Consider the following 16,456-nt stretch of genomic DNA (forward strand, 5'->3'; position numbering starts at 1 on the left):
ATCCAGCTGGCCACTGTGAGACCAGGATGTTGGGCCTGATCCAGCAGGCTCTCCTTATCCTTATGGTCTTCACGTTAACCAGCCTGGCTGATGCGGAAATGGGATGCTGGGAGTCTTCAGTCCAGCACGACCTGGAAGGCTGCAGGTTCCCCGACACAGATAAGCAGAAAGACAAGACTTTCAGAGCTGGAAGCTGAATTCAGCTACCAAAACGGAAGCAGCAACTTTGTCCGGAATGAGTTGCGAGCTGCTGGGATTTGAACTGCAGGTGTCTACAGCCAGCAGCGACAGAATCCCACTTTCCAGCAAAGGCCGCTGCCACCTCCCCAAAAGCAGGTTCCCTCCGGAGGCGTTTTCTTCCCCTGAGTGGATCTGCGACAGCTCTCTTCCCATCCGGCTCTCCCTGCCAAATGGAAGCGAGTTCACGGCAACAGCCAAGCTTGCATTATCGCAGCAAAGCAAATTAAAAATAAAATAAAACACAACCCGCCTTTCCCCCCTCGTCATCATCTCCTGAGCGCCGGCTGCAAGCCAGTTTACACCATCAGCAGAATTGATCTGTAAAGTGAGGGAGGAGGGGAGAGGGGAGGCTGAGAGCATCTGTTCCACTTGCAGAAAGCGCCAGGTTCAACCCGCCCCTCTGACATATCTCCAGATGTGGCCAGGAATGTCTCCTGCTTAAAACCCTGGAGAGCAGCTGCTGCCGCTGCTGCCAGTAAGTGTGGAAAACACTGAGCTGTCTGGATCACAGGTCAGAATCTGTATAAGGCACATGCTTGCATTTCAACCCTTTGTTCAGAGCCATGAGGACTAACATCTTGGTTTATTTTAAGGGGAGCAACCACAGCTGTTTGCTGCAGCCGCCTCCTTTGCATGCAGGAGGTCCCAAATTCAATCCTCTAGTGGCATCTCAAGTTAGGGCTGGGAACGCAGCACTAAATGTCACCCCTGAAAGCCCTCAGCCAGCACTTTGGGGGGCTACACTGCTCCAGCATATTCTGGGTTCGTAGAGGGATTTTTGTCTTCTCAGCTCGTGACTTTATGGGCCGGTGGACAAGACCTGCAGCAGGGATCTTTACAGCTAAGGCAAAATTCGTGTTTCCATCTCTGCTTGCCTGGTGGGAGACGTGCTAACTGGCTTGTCCATTTAGATTAAGGCTTTGGGTACAGAAGCGAGAAAACATAACGGCTCTTAGATGGAAGGGGGGTAGGAACCACGAACAAGCACACTGCTTGAAAAGCTTACAGCAGGGGTCAGCAAACTTTTTCAGCAGGGGGCCGGTCCACTGTCCCTCAGCCCTTGTGGGGGGCCGGACTATATTTTGAGGGGGGAAATGAACGAATTCCTATGGCCCACAAATAACCCAGAGATGCATTTTAAATAAAAGCACACATTCTACTCATGTAAAAACACCAGGCAGGCCCCATAAATAACCCAAAGATGCATTTTCAATAAAAGGACAGATTCTACTCATATAAAAACATGCTGATTCCTGGACCATCTGGTGGCCGGATTAAGAAGGCGATTGGGCTGGATCTGGCCCCTGGGCCTTAGTTTCCTGACCCCTGGTTTACAGGGAATCGGCTCAGCAGGGCAGAGCCCCAGAACCTATTTGAAAGGCCACAAACATATTTGAAGGGAGAGGGGGCACAGACACTATTCTAATTCATTAACTTTGCAGTGAAAAGCTTGATCTGTAGGACTTAGGACATAGCTGATTGAAACCATGATGAATTTGGGAACACCTTCACTGTTGGAGGCTGGATGCCCCCGAATACGTCTGCTGGGAGTCACAAACGGAGAGTGTGTTGCTGTGGGGCTCAGAGGTCCTGCCTGTGCGATTCCCTTTGGGGCACTGCTTGGTCACTATAAGAAGCTGGACTAGATGGGCCTCCTCTGGCCTCACCCAGCTGTGGGCTCTTCTTATGGAACCTCCAGGTCCAAAGGCAGTCTATCTTGGTTCTTAGGTGAATTTGATCACTGTCAGAAGATAATGCTGGATCAGAAGGGCTTCCTTTTGACCAATCCAGCTGAAGAGCTCTTCTCATTAATTAGTCACAGGCAGCTTTTTACCACTGATGTACTTTTAACATACAATTAAGGTAATAAGAGATACCTTTTACATTAAATCAAAGGCTCAAGGGTGTTTTAAAAAAAACGATGTTAAGGAATGACAAAATAATCAAACAAGGGAGAGGAGGAGCAGCAGCAAACCCAACCCAATTCTGTAGCCAACCTGCAAACCATGTAACCACCACCAGGCATTATATAAGCAACACACCATCTCAATTCATTTGGAGACATTAAAATTAACAGGTTAAAATGTCTTCAGGAAACAAATGTCTGCACTGAGGCAGAAAACCATCAGCGAAGGAGCGATATCGGCCTTCCTTGGCAGGAAGATCCAAAGTTGTCCTTATCTTATGAACATGAGGACTAGAAACTTGGATTTTAAACACAAACAAATCCCGCCCCCCACACCTCCAATTGCTAAGAAATTCTTAAGATTCAAAGCACAGAGGCTGTGTCCTGGGAGGCTGTTCCGATTCTTTCCATGCGTTTGACCTGCTTTGGACTCTCGGCCACGAGAGGTTCCCCCTGTGGCTGAAGTCAGCCTGGGAGGTGGGATTTGGGGAGCAAGCCCAAATTGAAGCACGAGAGAAGGATTGGACAAGACAGGATGTCTTGCACCCTCACCCCCCACCCTCCTTGGCTGGACAGCCAACACACCTGAGACCAGCCAGGCAGGTGCAAAGTGCTGGGCTGCTGGAGATCAGAGCAGCTGCAGAGACCAGCTTCTTCCACCTTCTATATTATTAATAAATACAACAACCCGATGGGTCCCCATGAATAATAGATCCCGAAAGGAAGATGATTTCCCCTTTGCAGGAGTACATTTCCATCAAAAAGTGCTAAGGCAGATTCATTCATTTCTTTACACACATACTGGCCTCCCCCTTTTATTTTGCTTAATTGCCTTTGTGTCTTATTTTAGATCTAGAACCAGCTTGCAATTATTTGACCCAAGCAGACCTGAGGGGGGGAAAGAGGGGATTGAAACAGCAGAACTGTGGAAAACCTTGAGGACACAGCAAGCCTTGTGGATTATTATTATTATCAAATTTCTTCCATCTGAAGATCACAGGGCAGTTTGCAATAGAAAAGCACCAAAATACATTATCAGTAGGATTGCCAGTTGCTGGAAACCGGCAGAGAGCTCTTGTGCTTGGGTCTTGCTTGTGAGGACCCAACTTTTCATGACTCTCTAGTGGCTATGGTGACTCATTTACTAGAAGTAATGTTCAGTGGTACCTTGGTACTTGAATGGCTTGACTCCCGAACAAATCGGCGCCCAAACGCCGCAAACCCGGAAGTAAATGTTCTGGTTTGTGAACATTTTCCAGAAGCTGAACATCAACGTGGCTTCTGCTTGAGTGCAGGAAGCTCCTGCAGCCAACTAGAAGCTGCGCCTTGGTTTTCAAACGCTTTCAGGAGTCGAACAGACTCCTAGAATGGATGAAGTTCAAGAACAAGAAGTTCAAGAACCAAGGTACGACTCTACTTGACAAAGCCCCTTAGAGCGAAATATACAGGAGGAAAAATGTACAGGAGGCCTCTGCAAGATCTCACGTGGCATCCCACTGGAAATCAGAATTGATGCTGGTGGAAGGCACACCCACTGGGGTGGTGGCTTCACCCCACCTAATGGTAGGGCCGGCACAGTTCCTATTCCTGGTTCAGCTATTGATGCCGCTGGTGGTTGTGCTGGTGGCTGGGCCCTTTGGAACTGGTAGGGCAGAAGAGAGGGAGACCAACAGTAGGGGGCACCAGATCCAATGGGAAGTGGAGACACTCCCTGGCCTGGTTAGAATACCAGAATCGTAGAACCACAAAGGTAATCTTGTGACGCAGAAAACTTTTGCCCAACGTGGGGTTCGAACAACCAACCCTGAGATTAAGTCTCATGCTCTACTGACTGAGCTTGGGTTGTAGGTAAGGAAGAAAGCTGAGGTGGGGATTGGATGAGGGCAGGCTGAGGTTGGTGGGGTAGCACCCCCAATTGCCCCAATGAACCAGTGGACTGGTCCTTAACACATCCATATAAATGGATGGATCGATACATATCCCACCTTTTTCTCCAAGGAGCTCAAGGTAGTGAACATGGTTCTCCCCCTCTTAATTTAATCCCCACAACAACCCTGTGAGGTAGGCTAGGCTGGGAGGCAGTGACTGGCTCACGGTCGGCTAGTTAGCTTTGTGGCCAAGTGGGAATTCGAACCCTGGTCTCTCGTATCCTTGACTGACACCCAAACCTGCAGCTGCTCCGTCAAGAGAGCGGAAGACATCCTTGCAAAGCCCGACTTCAAACGAGCCTTCTTGTGGCTGGAGGACCGGGCAAAACTCGAACTCGCTACCCGCTCTCTGTGCTCAGTTACCAATGCATTTTTCCTGGGCTGCAGCAGACTGTGACTAACGAAGGGTGCGGTGGAAGCAGCGGCGTTTGTTGGGAGGCGGCCACAAGGGAGACATCACCTGGCACCGCTTCTCTGCTCCAGAGCTGCCGGGCCTCTTCTGGGAGGCAATTACGCCTGCCCAATTTGCAAGAGCAATGGCCTTGCGCTGTGTGCGCTCGCCCCAGGATTTCCCCGCCCGTGGGCAGGAAGTGGAGAAGGCAGCTTTCAAAAGGATGTGAGAAGAGGATCAGAGTGAAGGTCTCTCCAGTTTGACGTCCCAAGCAGGCCATGAAGGCAGCAGCCCTCTTCTGTCGCTGTCATGGTACTGAGGGATGGACAGCCACTGAGGAAAGGGGGTTCATTTGGCTGCCCCCAAACTCATTGCCTGCCTGCCTCTCCTTGCCATCTCATCTGTAAGAGCTTTGGGAGAATGTAATGAGAACCTGCTGGATCAGGCCAATGGCCCATCTAGTCTAGCATCCTCGTCTCAACAGAGGCCACTTCTGGGAAGCCCGCAAGCAGGACTCGGGCACAAGAGCTCTCTCCCTTCCTGCAGTTTTCAGGAACCGGGATTCAGAAGCATGGCTGCCTCCATGGAGGCAGAACACAGACATCATGGGCTCGTAGCCATCCTCCATGAATTTGTCTTATCCTCTTTTAAAGCCACCTAAGTTGGTGGCCATCACTGCCTCCTGTGGCAGAGAGTTCCATAGTTTAATTCTGCGTGGCTTGAAGTGATCCATTCTTTAATCCATTCCAACGTTCAGCTTCACTGGATGTCCACAAATTCTAGTGTTAAGAGAGAGGGAGATAAGTGGTGGCGCTGTGGGTTAAACTACAGAGCCTAGGACTTGCTGATCAGAAGGTTGGCAGTTCGAATCCCCATGACGGGGTGAGCTCCTGTTGCTCGGTCCCTGCTCCTGCCAACCTAGCAGTTCGAAAGCACGTCAAAGTGCAAGTAAATAAATAGGTACCGCTCCAGCGGGAAGGTAAATGGCGTTTCCGTGTGCTGCTCTGGTTCGCCAGAAGCGGCTTAGTCATGCTGGCCACATGACCCAGAAGCTGTACGCCGGCTCCCTCGGCCAATAAAGCGAGATGAGCGCTGCAACCCCAGAGTTGGCCACGACTGGACCTAGTGGTCAGGGGTCCCTTTACCTTTACCTATTCACTTTCTCCATGAAATGTATTTAAGGTGTCCATTGAGAGGGATATCTGGCCTCTAAAAACCATTTCCTTCAAACCCACAGCTGACAATGCATAGTCAGTTTTCCATGAGCCAAACGATACGTCTGGCAAAATCGCACAGCACAGATCCTGTAGGAGTGTGTACCAGTACGGATTACAGCCGGGGAACTTGTTTTTGTTCTTTTCAATGGCTCCCCACATTTAAGAAGTAACAAACCACCCTGCACATTGAAAACTAGAGGATCATGGATTTAATATGAGCTAGCTTTCCATAGGCAGGAAGTCTCTGTGTGTATTCTGAAACATGGAACATTCTGTTACATACTGATGTCTGCACCCTCTCTAGCTGAAAGACATCGGTTCTGTATCTCCTTCTCCACTGCTCCTACCTCCCCACAAGTTCTCAAGATACGCTCCAAATAGTCTTCCGCTGAATCTCGGGGAGGGGGAAAAGAACTAACAATTCTAAGATTAAATAAATGGATTTTATTTAGGATAGTGCTTAACTTATTACTTTGCCAGCTACAGAAAGCAACCCACTCCTTCCCATCTCAGCAGAGTACAACCACCGTCGACATGTGGCCAAGAAGTACAGAAGAAAATAAAAGAGAATCCAGGGGTCATCCTTTCCAACTCTGGTTGCAGAAATTTGATAGCAAATCCACTTAATTGCCCTTTAATCTTCCCCTTTGCCATTTCCCAAGTCAACAGTTTGTATGGATCCGAAGATATTTCTCTACTATCAACCATCTGTCCGCTCCTTGTAGGCAAAGGATATAAACCCTGTAATTTTTTTGTTTAAGGAAATCAGCACTAACGGTTAAACGCCTTCAAAACCCAAACAGGATCAACAGTTAAATCAGCTCAAGGAATTTGGAGCATCTGTAAAACGGCAATTTTCTGAGTCCATCTAAACAGATCATATATTAATTCCAATGGTTCGGGTTTGGGTGTTGTTGCTTTTTGCACAAGGTGCACGGGATATGGTCTTTGCTGGGCCTAGAAACAGGTTACTTGGAAGCCTCTAAGTTAAAGCAGTGACTGATGCAAAGTCTCTTGATCAGCCTTTGCCAACCTGGTGCATCCAGATGTTTCGATGGCGTGCCATAGTCCAGAACACCTGGAAGGAAGGGCACCAGGCTGCCACAGGCTGCTCTAGTCCGACTCCCCACTTTCGCTAAAAGAATGGGCAGAACACGGAATCCGCATTTGCTTCTATGGAAAACGGTGATCTCTTGTCTGAGTCTGGAGAGGCTGCCACAACAATTTGGTAATTTTTTAAACCTATTTTTCTTTTTTAAAAAAACCCAAACCCCTGGAAATCCAGTGTCTGTTGTTAGAACAGGAGCAGGCTGCTTTAGGACAGGTTAGGAAGCCCGGGAGAAGAGAGCTCACAATCTGATTTCTTTTCTGGTGTGCGAAGGTGACATCTGAAGAGAAGACTGATTCATGCCGGTGAGGACAGAAAAGACATAAAAATAAATGCATCTGCAGCCATCCCACCCTCCCCACAACGTTGCAAGATCCGAAAAGGCGTGTCTCTCTCTTTCTTAAGTCCTTTAAATAGGAGCATGGCCATCTATATCTCAACAGTTTTACGAAGAGAGATTCCAACAACACACAAGCCCTTCTCCACGTCAAACATGATGGCCCTTATGTGTTCCCCTCATGCTCTGACTGCGCCTTCTCCCCGCCCCCCAAAAAAGAATGCCACATACATTACAGTAGAAAACAATGTTTAGAATAGCTTTCCATCTAAATTAAAATAGATTATTTTTTTTAAAAAACGGGTCCTATGTGAAGCCCTGGCCAGAGATATGAGTCAAGATGATAGGCTTTGGTCGCTCTCAAAAGTCCCTTTCTCCAAAAAGGGGATTTTATATCCCTCCCCCCACCCCCAGAGGATCTCCCCTCTTCCTTAAATCCACCAGGAATCCCTCCTGAACATGCACAGATTGGTGTGCTGTGAAAAGGGAGCCAAGCAACTGGATCTCTCGCAGGGATCTCCAAGAGGCAGGCGGCGGCTCAAAGTAACGCAGGAACAATCGAACGGCTGGACCAGGCTAGAATTATTATATATATATTTTTAAAGAAACCAGATGTCTTCAAGCTGTATTCATGATAAAGCCAGCACGTGATGGCTTGAAGCCACCTCAAGATCTCAAAACATTTGAGAAAGGCTTGACTCGACATTTGATGGGCAGGTGGGTTTGAGAAAATTGGTGATGGATCTTTTTCGGGTCCCAACCCCACCAAAATATGGTCCTAGGTGACACTAAAGGTGGCAGCATTGTCACGCAGGTTTACTCACCTTGAGCCTACGCATATGTGTGTGTTTTTCAAAAGAAGGGAAGAGTTAATGCACATGTTTTGAGTACAACCGTAACTGAAAAGAGATGAAGGGGGAGACACCTCTGGGGGTTGTGGCCGGCCTCAGAGAGAGGGAGCGTGACCCCCCCCATGCCGCCCTCCTCTCTGCGTGACCCTCGGCTTCGATTTCACCAGAGGGGGGGCACTCCAACAGTCTTTGCCTGCCTGTCCCTCCCAGACTAGGCAATGGACACCCCCCCCCTCCAAGCTCAGAAGTCTCTGTGCAAAGCGTCCCATCAATGGAAAGCGTAGAGTAACAAGAGGATGGTGCAGATCCCGATAACGCCACCCAGGATGAGGGAGTCCCGCCGCTTGCGGAAGTTGATCCGCTGGATCAGGCTGTTGACAGCTGGAAACCGGTCTTTTTTTGGGGGGGAGCAGAGTTAAGGTGATCATTGTGCCAAGGAATGCATTTTGTCCAGGGAGCGTGCCCTGAGTGTTCCTTTCCGCTCCCTCCCCGTGGCCCCTTGCAAGGCTACTGGACCTCAGTGTCCACGCCTGGAGGAAACATAGAACTGGAAGGTCCCCCCCAAAGGCCATCTAGACCAACCCCCTGCAATGCGGGAGTTGCAGCTGAAGATGCCCTGCCAGATGGCGACTCGACCTCTGCTTAAAAACCTCCAGCCGCATAAACATTCATGGCTTTGATATTCAGGCGCATCCACCCCTCTCTCCGTCCTCCATGCAGGCAAGCAAAGAGGCATGGCCAGTTCAGGGACACGCTTCCAGGCAGGCAGAAACTCTCAAGGGAGGGAGAGAAGGAGGAGCAGAGAGGGGTGTGGCCTGAGGAGAGGAGGCGTGGCAAGGGAAGGGATGAGAGGTCTGAAGGCCAGAGGTTCCCCATCTTGCCCTGAAGCTATCCACTTCCTCCCCTCCCCTGGACAGGCAGCCATGCTTTCAAAAGCTCTACGATGAGCAGAAATCCAACCAGTGCAGATACTCAATCACAGAAGGGCCCTTTTTGATTCAGAAGGATTTTAGGAACTGGATACATGGGGTGGGGAGGGGCAGATCAATGGGGTGGCCAGCATCTCCCACCCTTTCTTCCTTCACCTCAAAGAGAGTGTAAAGCAGGGCTGGTGAATGGCATGGCTTGGGGAGAATCATGGGGGGCAGGCAGAGAGGCTTGGAGGGGGCCGCATTCAGCCCCCAAGGGTCTGAGGTTCCCCAACCCAATCCATGAAGATTTGAGTTTTTAATAAGAGCATAGGGGAGGGGAGAAGGGGAAAGGAACATGTCAGAGCCCTGTCCCCAAGATCATTAGTCATCAAAGAGGGGAAGGAAAAGTCCCCAACTGCTGAGATTAGGGAGAGACATGTGGCTTTAACCGCTTAACAGCTTATTAGTGGGACTGCAATTGTTTTTTTGTCGTCAGAATAAAAGAAAAGGGGGGAGCAATAATGAGAAGGGGGGGGGTGAGGAAGCTTAATGCTCACAATTATGCAGAATCCTAGTATTTAATCTTCCTAAATGACTGGCTTAGTTTGTGATACAGAGGGAGCTTAGTTGCTTTAGATAATTGTTTAGAGACCATAACAACTAACCGAGGGGGGGCGGGGGGAGAAGGAGGGAGAGAAAGTAACATAGCATATACTGAACATACGTAGGCCAGGGAATCAGGGTGCAAAAAGAAGAAAAAGAAAATGTGCCCCAGTGGTTTACTTCCAGTGCAAGGGAAAAGCATTATAAAGACCCTTAATAGACATGGCTTTCCCCAGAGGGAAGAGCAACAGTGCCCTTATAAAGGGGACAGGAAAGATGCCATTAGACTACAACACCCATCATGCTCTGCCACCAGACATGCAGGGGACAAGGGGAGTTGGGAGTCTGACAGCATCTGTGGGACCACAGGTGTCCCTGTGCTTGATGCATAGAGAGGGATTCTTCCAACTCCTCCTCCTTAAATGGGGATGGGAAGCGGCTGTGGCCCTCCGGATCTTGCGGTACTACAACTCCCATCATGCCCTGCCACCTGCCGCAATGGGGCTGCTGGGAGCTGGAGGCTAATGATGTCCGGAGGGCCACCTGTCTCTCTCCATCCCTGCCTTCCTAGATTCCCTTGCATGTCACGCAGCAAGGATGCAGGGCTTGGGGAATCTCCTTTGCTCTGGGCCTTGCCTATGAGGGGGTCAGTTTGAGTTGACAGCAATGGTTTCGCAGCTTTCCCTGCTGATCAGAAACACCGGAAAAGGCTGCACCTTCTGCGGGTCTTATACCTCCTTCCCCAATAATCTTTTAAGGGCAATGCTAATAGCCAATGTCGCTTTGTTTGTGCCCGATGCTGGAGGGGAGGGGGAACGAAGGAACGGGGGAAAGAAAAAGAGAAGCCTGAATGAAATTTACGGTTCATCAAGCTGCGCATCTTTGGGAATGTGATCTGTCTAATCAAATGAGGCTTAACGCCTTTTCTTTGGGCTCATGCAAGGGAGGCACTGAAGGCGCCCCAGCAAAAGCTTTGTTCGTAGGCTTGGGGAGCGAAGAGGAACAAGGAGAACGAGTCAGGGTGGGTGGGGAGACACACAGACCAGGAGAGGAACGAGAGCAGCCTGGGGGATGCACTAAAGTTGCAGCAATCTTCCGGTTGGCTGCAGGAAAGGGAGGGAGAGGCAGATGGAAGAAACCCCTGCAGAAGACTCTGCCAACCTTGCGCCCCCGCCCCCCAGGACTTGGACTATAACTCCCATTAGCCTGGAAGTGCCGGCTGGGGCTGATGGGGTCCAAAACATGGTCGCTTCATCAGGGGATGATGGGGACTGGAGTCCAAAATACGGCTGTTCCAGCTAGGGCTGATGGGGGTTGTAGTAAAACACGGCTGTGCTGACAATGGCTGATCGTAGAATCAGTTGGAAGGCACCACAAGGCTCATCCAGCCCAACCTCCTGCAATGCAGGAATCTTTTGCCCAACGCAGGATTCGAACCCACAACCCTGAGATTAATAGTTTCGTGGTCAACCATGGGAGCTTGCAAAGGCTGACCAAAGCGATTTCCTTTGGTGTTTGTTGGAAAAGTTTGCTTATCCTTTAGAATGCTTCCTCCAAAGGGGGGGGGGGTCAAAGGAGAATTCTCACGATCCCTGTGGAGATGGGTTGGAGAGAGTGGGGATCTGGAGCTAGACGAATTGGCAGAGGGGCAGGCGGAGTCTGAGCAGCATGAGAGAGGGGTGAAATCGGGGCAGTGCCAGTCATCAAGAGGAGCCCGACCCTGGGGAAGGTTCAAGCAGCGGGGTCAGAGAGGTGTCCCCCCACACCCCGTGATATTGGACACCTCTAGCCTGGCCCTCCCAAAGGCCCTCCCCCCCTGTTGCTGTCAGCCCCTTCTGCAAGTAAGCAGCCTCCTTGAGAGCAAGTTGGATACTGAGGTGGCGCCTCCATCTCAAGGACATGAGGATACCAAAGCCATGATGAACGAACCTCACATGCCCAGCCCAGGAGTCACCATTTGCTTGCCCAGAGCAAAGGTGCCTGTTCTATGCCATGCTCAGGCTGGTGCCCGCCCCGCAGGGGTGGCGTGCAGCTTGTTGGATCAATGTCTTGGCTCATACTTTGCCACCCAGTTCCCCTTCTGTGCCTTTAACCCTTGCCTGGGGCACTGCTCAGATTCATGCGTTAAATAATCTGGCAGGAACAGAAACCCAAGTTTGAGTTATTTCACCCGGCAGAACAAGAGTCTTGCTACGTGCAAGTAAGATTCACACTCTGGAGCAGGTCCAAGGCGAAGTTTAGCTAGAGGAAGATCGCACCCACCCTGCCCAGCCGCAGTGAATTGCAACGTGGGGATGTTTGAAAGCAGAACCGGCTTTCTTTGAAAGGATACTGGCCAAAGTGTTCATCTTGCTCTGTATGGACTTCATCATCCCTCGTTGAGAGGTCATGTTTTCTTTCGTTGCCATGGCAATGCTGGAAAGGAGGTGGGTGAGCAGAGAGAGAGAGAGAAAAGGAAAGAAAGGTAATGTCACTGGTACCCTGAATAACTTGCAATCTGATATAACAAAAAGCTGCCACATATATATGTATGGATGCAAGTGGAAGCATGTTGACAAGTACAAGCTGAATACGGTTTCAACCATCATGGTTTCCCGCTCCCCAAAGAATTCTGGGAGTTGTCATTTGATGAGGGTGCATAGGAAATGCCTCTGCTAGAGATCCCAAGGCCCCACTTGGATCCCGGGGTTCCCTAAACAGAGGGGATAGCTGTTAAAACCAGCAGAAGGCCCCACAGCAGGTACCGTCTCGTGTTTAAAGCTCCATGAAGGCGTTTCTTTTTCAAAGTTGGAAGCGGTCTAAAGTCTGCTGCTTATGACAAGAGGAGGGACCAGAGAGGGCGAAGAGAAGACCATAAGCGACTCAAAACCTAGAATGTTTTAAGGATGCAAGCAAGTGAAAGCAAGCAAGCAGGGGGCGGCCGCAACAGGGAAGGAGAGAGGCGGTGGCAGCTGGGGATGATGACAGTGAGAAGGCACTTTGCTGAGTGACAGGGAGTTGTGCATGAGGGTGTCAGAGCCAGCCCTGGTTGCTGTGGGGAGAGGTTGTGCGAAGCACAACTTGCGGACAGACTGGGCAACACAAAAGCTAATCAGGAGCGGAGAGGGAGATACAAACACAGGAAGCTGCCTTATACTGAGCCAGACCATTGGCCTATCCCACCCAGGGTTGTCTGCACTGGCTGGTAGCAGCTCTCCATGCTTTCAGGCAGGGAGTCTTTCTCACCAGGCCTACCTTGAGATGCTGCTGGGGTTTGAACCCGGGCCCTACAGGGATGGGGAAGAATCACTTTGCTGAATCCTGCTCTCTTTTATTTCTTGAGGTCTGCTTCGTTTCGGAAGTGTTTAGCCATGTTAAGATGCGGCCTTTAAGTCGGGGCAAACCCCAAGGCAGGTGTATAGGAGGTTGTTGGGTTTTTGTATGTGTTTTTAAAAATGGGAACCTCTGTATACGCAGCACGGCAAATCAGTGTTTGTTTCCACAGCTACCCAGGCCCAAGGGTAAAGAGAGGCAACCTGCTGGCACTCATGGGAGCCCTCTTTTGAAGATCAGGCGAGCAGGGGACAGAGGAAGGAAAACAAAGAAGCAGAAAGTCTTCTCCTTCTGTGGTGTGGCAAAGAAAGGGATTCAAAAGGGGATCCTCAAAGCTGGAGGAGCGGCCAGCAAATGCGCAAGAAGCAGAAGGAAAAGGGGTGAAAACGAGAAAATGAAGAAAGAGGGGGCTTTGCCCTGCCAGACTTAAAGTTGTACTATGAAGCCGCAGCTTTCTGCTGGCTAAAAGACTGGCTACTTCTCGAAGACACTGATGTATTAGACCTGGAAGGTTTTAACAATGCTTTTGGTTGGCATGCATACTTATGGTATGACAAAGTTAAGATCAATAAGGCCTTTAAGAACCATATTGTCAGGAAAGCAGTGTTCAATGTCTGGACAAAATATAAAGACTTATTGGAGAATAAAACTCCAAGGTGGCTTTCACCTCTGGAAGCTAAGGCCCGAAAAAGACCCAATATGGAGGCCAAATGGCCAAAATATTGGGAAATACTGGAAAAAGATGGAGACAATTGGAAATTGCAGAGTTTGGAGAAAATGAAGGATAAGGTGCGAGACTGGTTACATTACGCTCAGATTAAAGAAGCTTTTTAAAATGACAAAAAGTTAGGGTTCCAGGTGGAGAAATCGAAGTTAGAAACAGAATTGTTAGAACCAAAGACTAAGGTACTATCTAGAATGTATAACTTGCTGTTAAAATGGAATACACAAGACGAAATGGTTAAATCGGCTATGATAAAGTGGGCGCAGGACATTGGGCATAATATTATGTTTGAGGATTGGGAAAGGTTGTGGACCACTGGGCTGAACTTCACCGCATGTAATGCTCTGAAGGAAAATATAATGAAAATGATATATAGATGGTACATGACCCCAGTTAAACTTGCCAAAATATACCATTCGTCTGATAATAAATGTTGGAAATGTAAAGAAAATGAAGGAACATTCTTTCACCTCTGGTGGACATGCCCTAAGGTGAAGGCCTTCTGGGAAATGATATATAATGAGCTGAAAAAGGTATTTAAGTATACCTTCACTAAGAAACCAGAGGCCTTCCTCCTGGGTATTGTCGGCCAGAAGGTGCTAAAGAAGGACCGAACATTCTTTATGTACGCAACAACGGCAGCAAGGATACTCATCGCAAAAAACTGGAAAACTCAAGATCTACCCACACTGGAAGAGTGGCAGATGCAGCTGATGGACTATATGCAACTGGCCGAGATGACTGGCAGAATCCGAGACCTGGGAGAAGAGAAGATGGAGGAAGACTGGAAGAAATTTAAGATGTATCTACAAAAACATTGTAATTTGGCTGAATGTTAAGAAGGATGCTAGATTATAAAAAATCGGCCACCACTAAATTAGAATTAAAATTTGATGATAAGTGAGACTAAAGAAAATATAAAATTTTTTGGAAGAATTGCTAGATCATATTTGAATGACTGGACATGAGATTTGTAAACAAGTTGATAATTTGTTTGGAAAAAACTTTTAACAATGTAAATGGGAGCGGGAGACGTGAGGGAGTCCAAAGAAGTGATGAAACTATGTTTGTGACAGAAGTAAGATTGTTTATTATTTGTGCATTTATATTTAAAAACTTTAATAAATATTTTTTTTAAAAAAATAAATATGCCTTTGGAGGTGGAATTCCCAGGCAAACGACAAAGGAAAAAAAAAAGAAAAAAGAAAACGAGAAAATGAAAATGGGAGACAGGAAGGAAATCCTGCAACACAGGGAGCAAGAGGGAGAAAGAAAGGTTTGTTATGCTGCTCTGTAGCACTGGAAAGTGCATTTCCTGTGAACCCAGGGACACAGCAAAACCTGGGTGGATTTGTTGCTAAGAGAGTATCAGGTGCAAGAAGCTGCCTCATCCCAAATCAGACTCATTCGTCCATCTAGCTCAGTATTGTCCACACTTGACTTAAAGAGGCTCTCCAGGGTTTCAGGCAGAGGATCTTTCCAGTCCTGCTCAAAGATGCTGGGCATTGAATCTGGGGCCTTCTGTGTGCAAAGCAGATGCTCTATGCCGCTGAGCTATGGTCCTTCCAATGCAAAAGGAGAGCTTTATGTGTTCCACCTCGCACTGTCTGCACTGACTGGCAGTGTCTGCCCAGGGTTTCAGGCCTGGTCTCCCCAGCCTTAGCTGGGGATTTCTGCATGCAAGGCGGCTGCTCTGCCACGGAGCTATGGCCCGACTTAGAAAGTCAGAGAAACTTTGCACTGCCGTGAAATAAACAACCATAATTGGCTTTACCTAATTGGTGAATGACAGCAAGTGATTTATGTGATTGGCTAATGAAAACCTCCACTCAGACGATAACACTTCCCAGCCTAAGTATCCGCCTTCTTTACGTAAGAAAACCAGAAGAGCTTGGCTGCTGCAACAGCAAGCTTCCTGTTTATGAGTCTCAGATTGAGATACAGCGGAATACTGCCTCTGGCAGAGAGGGAGCGTAGCCATCATAGTCAGTAGCCATTCATAGCCTGATCCACCATGAATTTCCCCCCTCAAATCCCCTTTTAAAACCGTCCAACTTGCTGATCATCACCTCTTGTGGCAGTGAGTTCCACAGTTTACCCATGCATTCTGTGACAAAGTCCTTCCTTCGTCTCCCTTGAATCTCCCAGCATTCAGTTTCAATGTGTGACTTTCTGGGGTTCTAGAATTGTGAGGGGGGGAGGGAGGAAGTCTCCCTACCTACTTTCTCCCTGGAGGAAAAATTTATTCAGCTTCCCTGCGTATCTTTTTGACCTGAGCTGTAAAGGAACCCACCTCTTAAGGTTTTCCTTTCACCAGAAATCCAAAGCATTACCTTTTCTGCCTCTCAGTTTGTACTCTGAGCATACAAATAATAATGGTTTGTTCTGCTGGCCAATATGGATTTGCGGCAGCCCATGTAGGGACATTTTTAAAAATTTTTTTTACAGAGGAGTCTTCCCTCAAGGGAATATTCAAAAAGCCCCAGAACTGAGCACAGGTTTTACCAGGGAGACGTGGTACTGTATGACATTTCTGTATTTATAGGTAAAACATAAACATTCATTCATCATAAACATTCAGGGCATATGACTAGACTAAATTATTTGCATCCCTAAAGCAGAAAATTCACTCTGATAATACTTCTTGTTTTTGCAGATGTAGTATAGAATCATAGGAAGCCACCTTATACAGTGGTGCCTCGCAAGACGAAATTAATTCGTTCCGCAAGTCTCTTCGTCTTGCGAGTTTTTCGTCTTGCGATGCACGGTTTTCCATAGGAATGCATTGAAAATCAATTAATGCGTTCCTATGGAAACCGCCTTCCCCCGACCTCTTCTGGCGGGCGGCATTTTAAAATCGCCCGGGACAGCGGAGGACTTCTCCGCTGTCCGGGCGATTTAAAAGCCCCTGGGAAGGCAAGCAGGGGG

The 16,456-nt window shown here is 48.5% G+C and overlaps 1 protein-coding gene across 2 annotated transcripts in view; it reads right to left on the minus strand.

The window, feature by feature from the left end:
* Positions 1-6,103: 6,103 nt before the first annotated feature.
* The window catches only part of GOSR1 (golgi SNAP receptor complex member 1), a 51,411-nt gene continuing 41,058 nt past the window's right edge, over positions 6,104-16,456 (minus strand). For both annotated transcript variants that reach the window (XM_081844292.1, XM_081844291.1), the window contains exons 8-9: positions 11,825-11,907; positions 6,104-8,371 (exon numbers count right to left, since the gene is read on the minus strand). In XM_081844292.1, coding sequence (XP_081700418.1) covers positions 8,247-8,371; positions 11,825-11,907 — 208 coding nt within the window. In that variant the 3' untranslated portion in view covers positions 6,104-8,246. The remainder of the gene's footprint in view (positions 8,372-11,824; positions 11,908-16,456) is intronic.

This window comes from Podarcis erhardii (assembly GCF_964252035.2).
Source record: "Podarcis erhardii genome assembly, chromosome: 16".
Taxonomy (NCBI): Eukaryota; Metazoa; Chordata; class Lepidosauria; order Squamata; family Lacertidae; genus Podarcis; species Podarcis erhardii.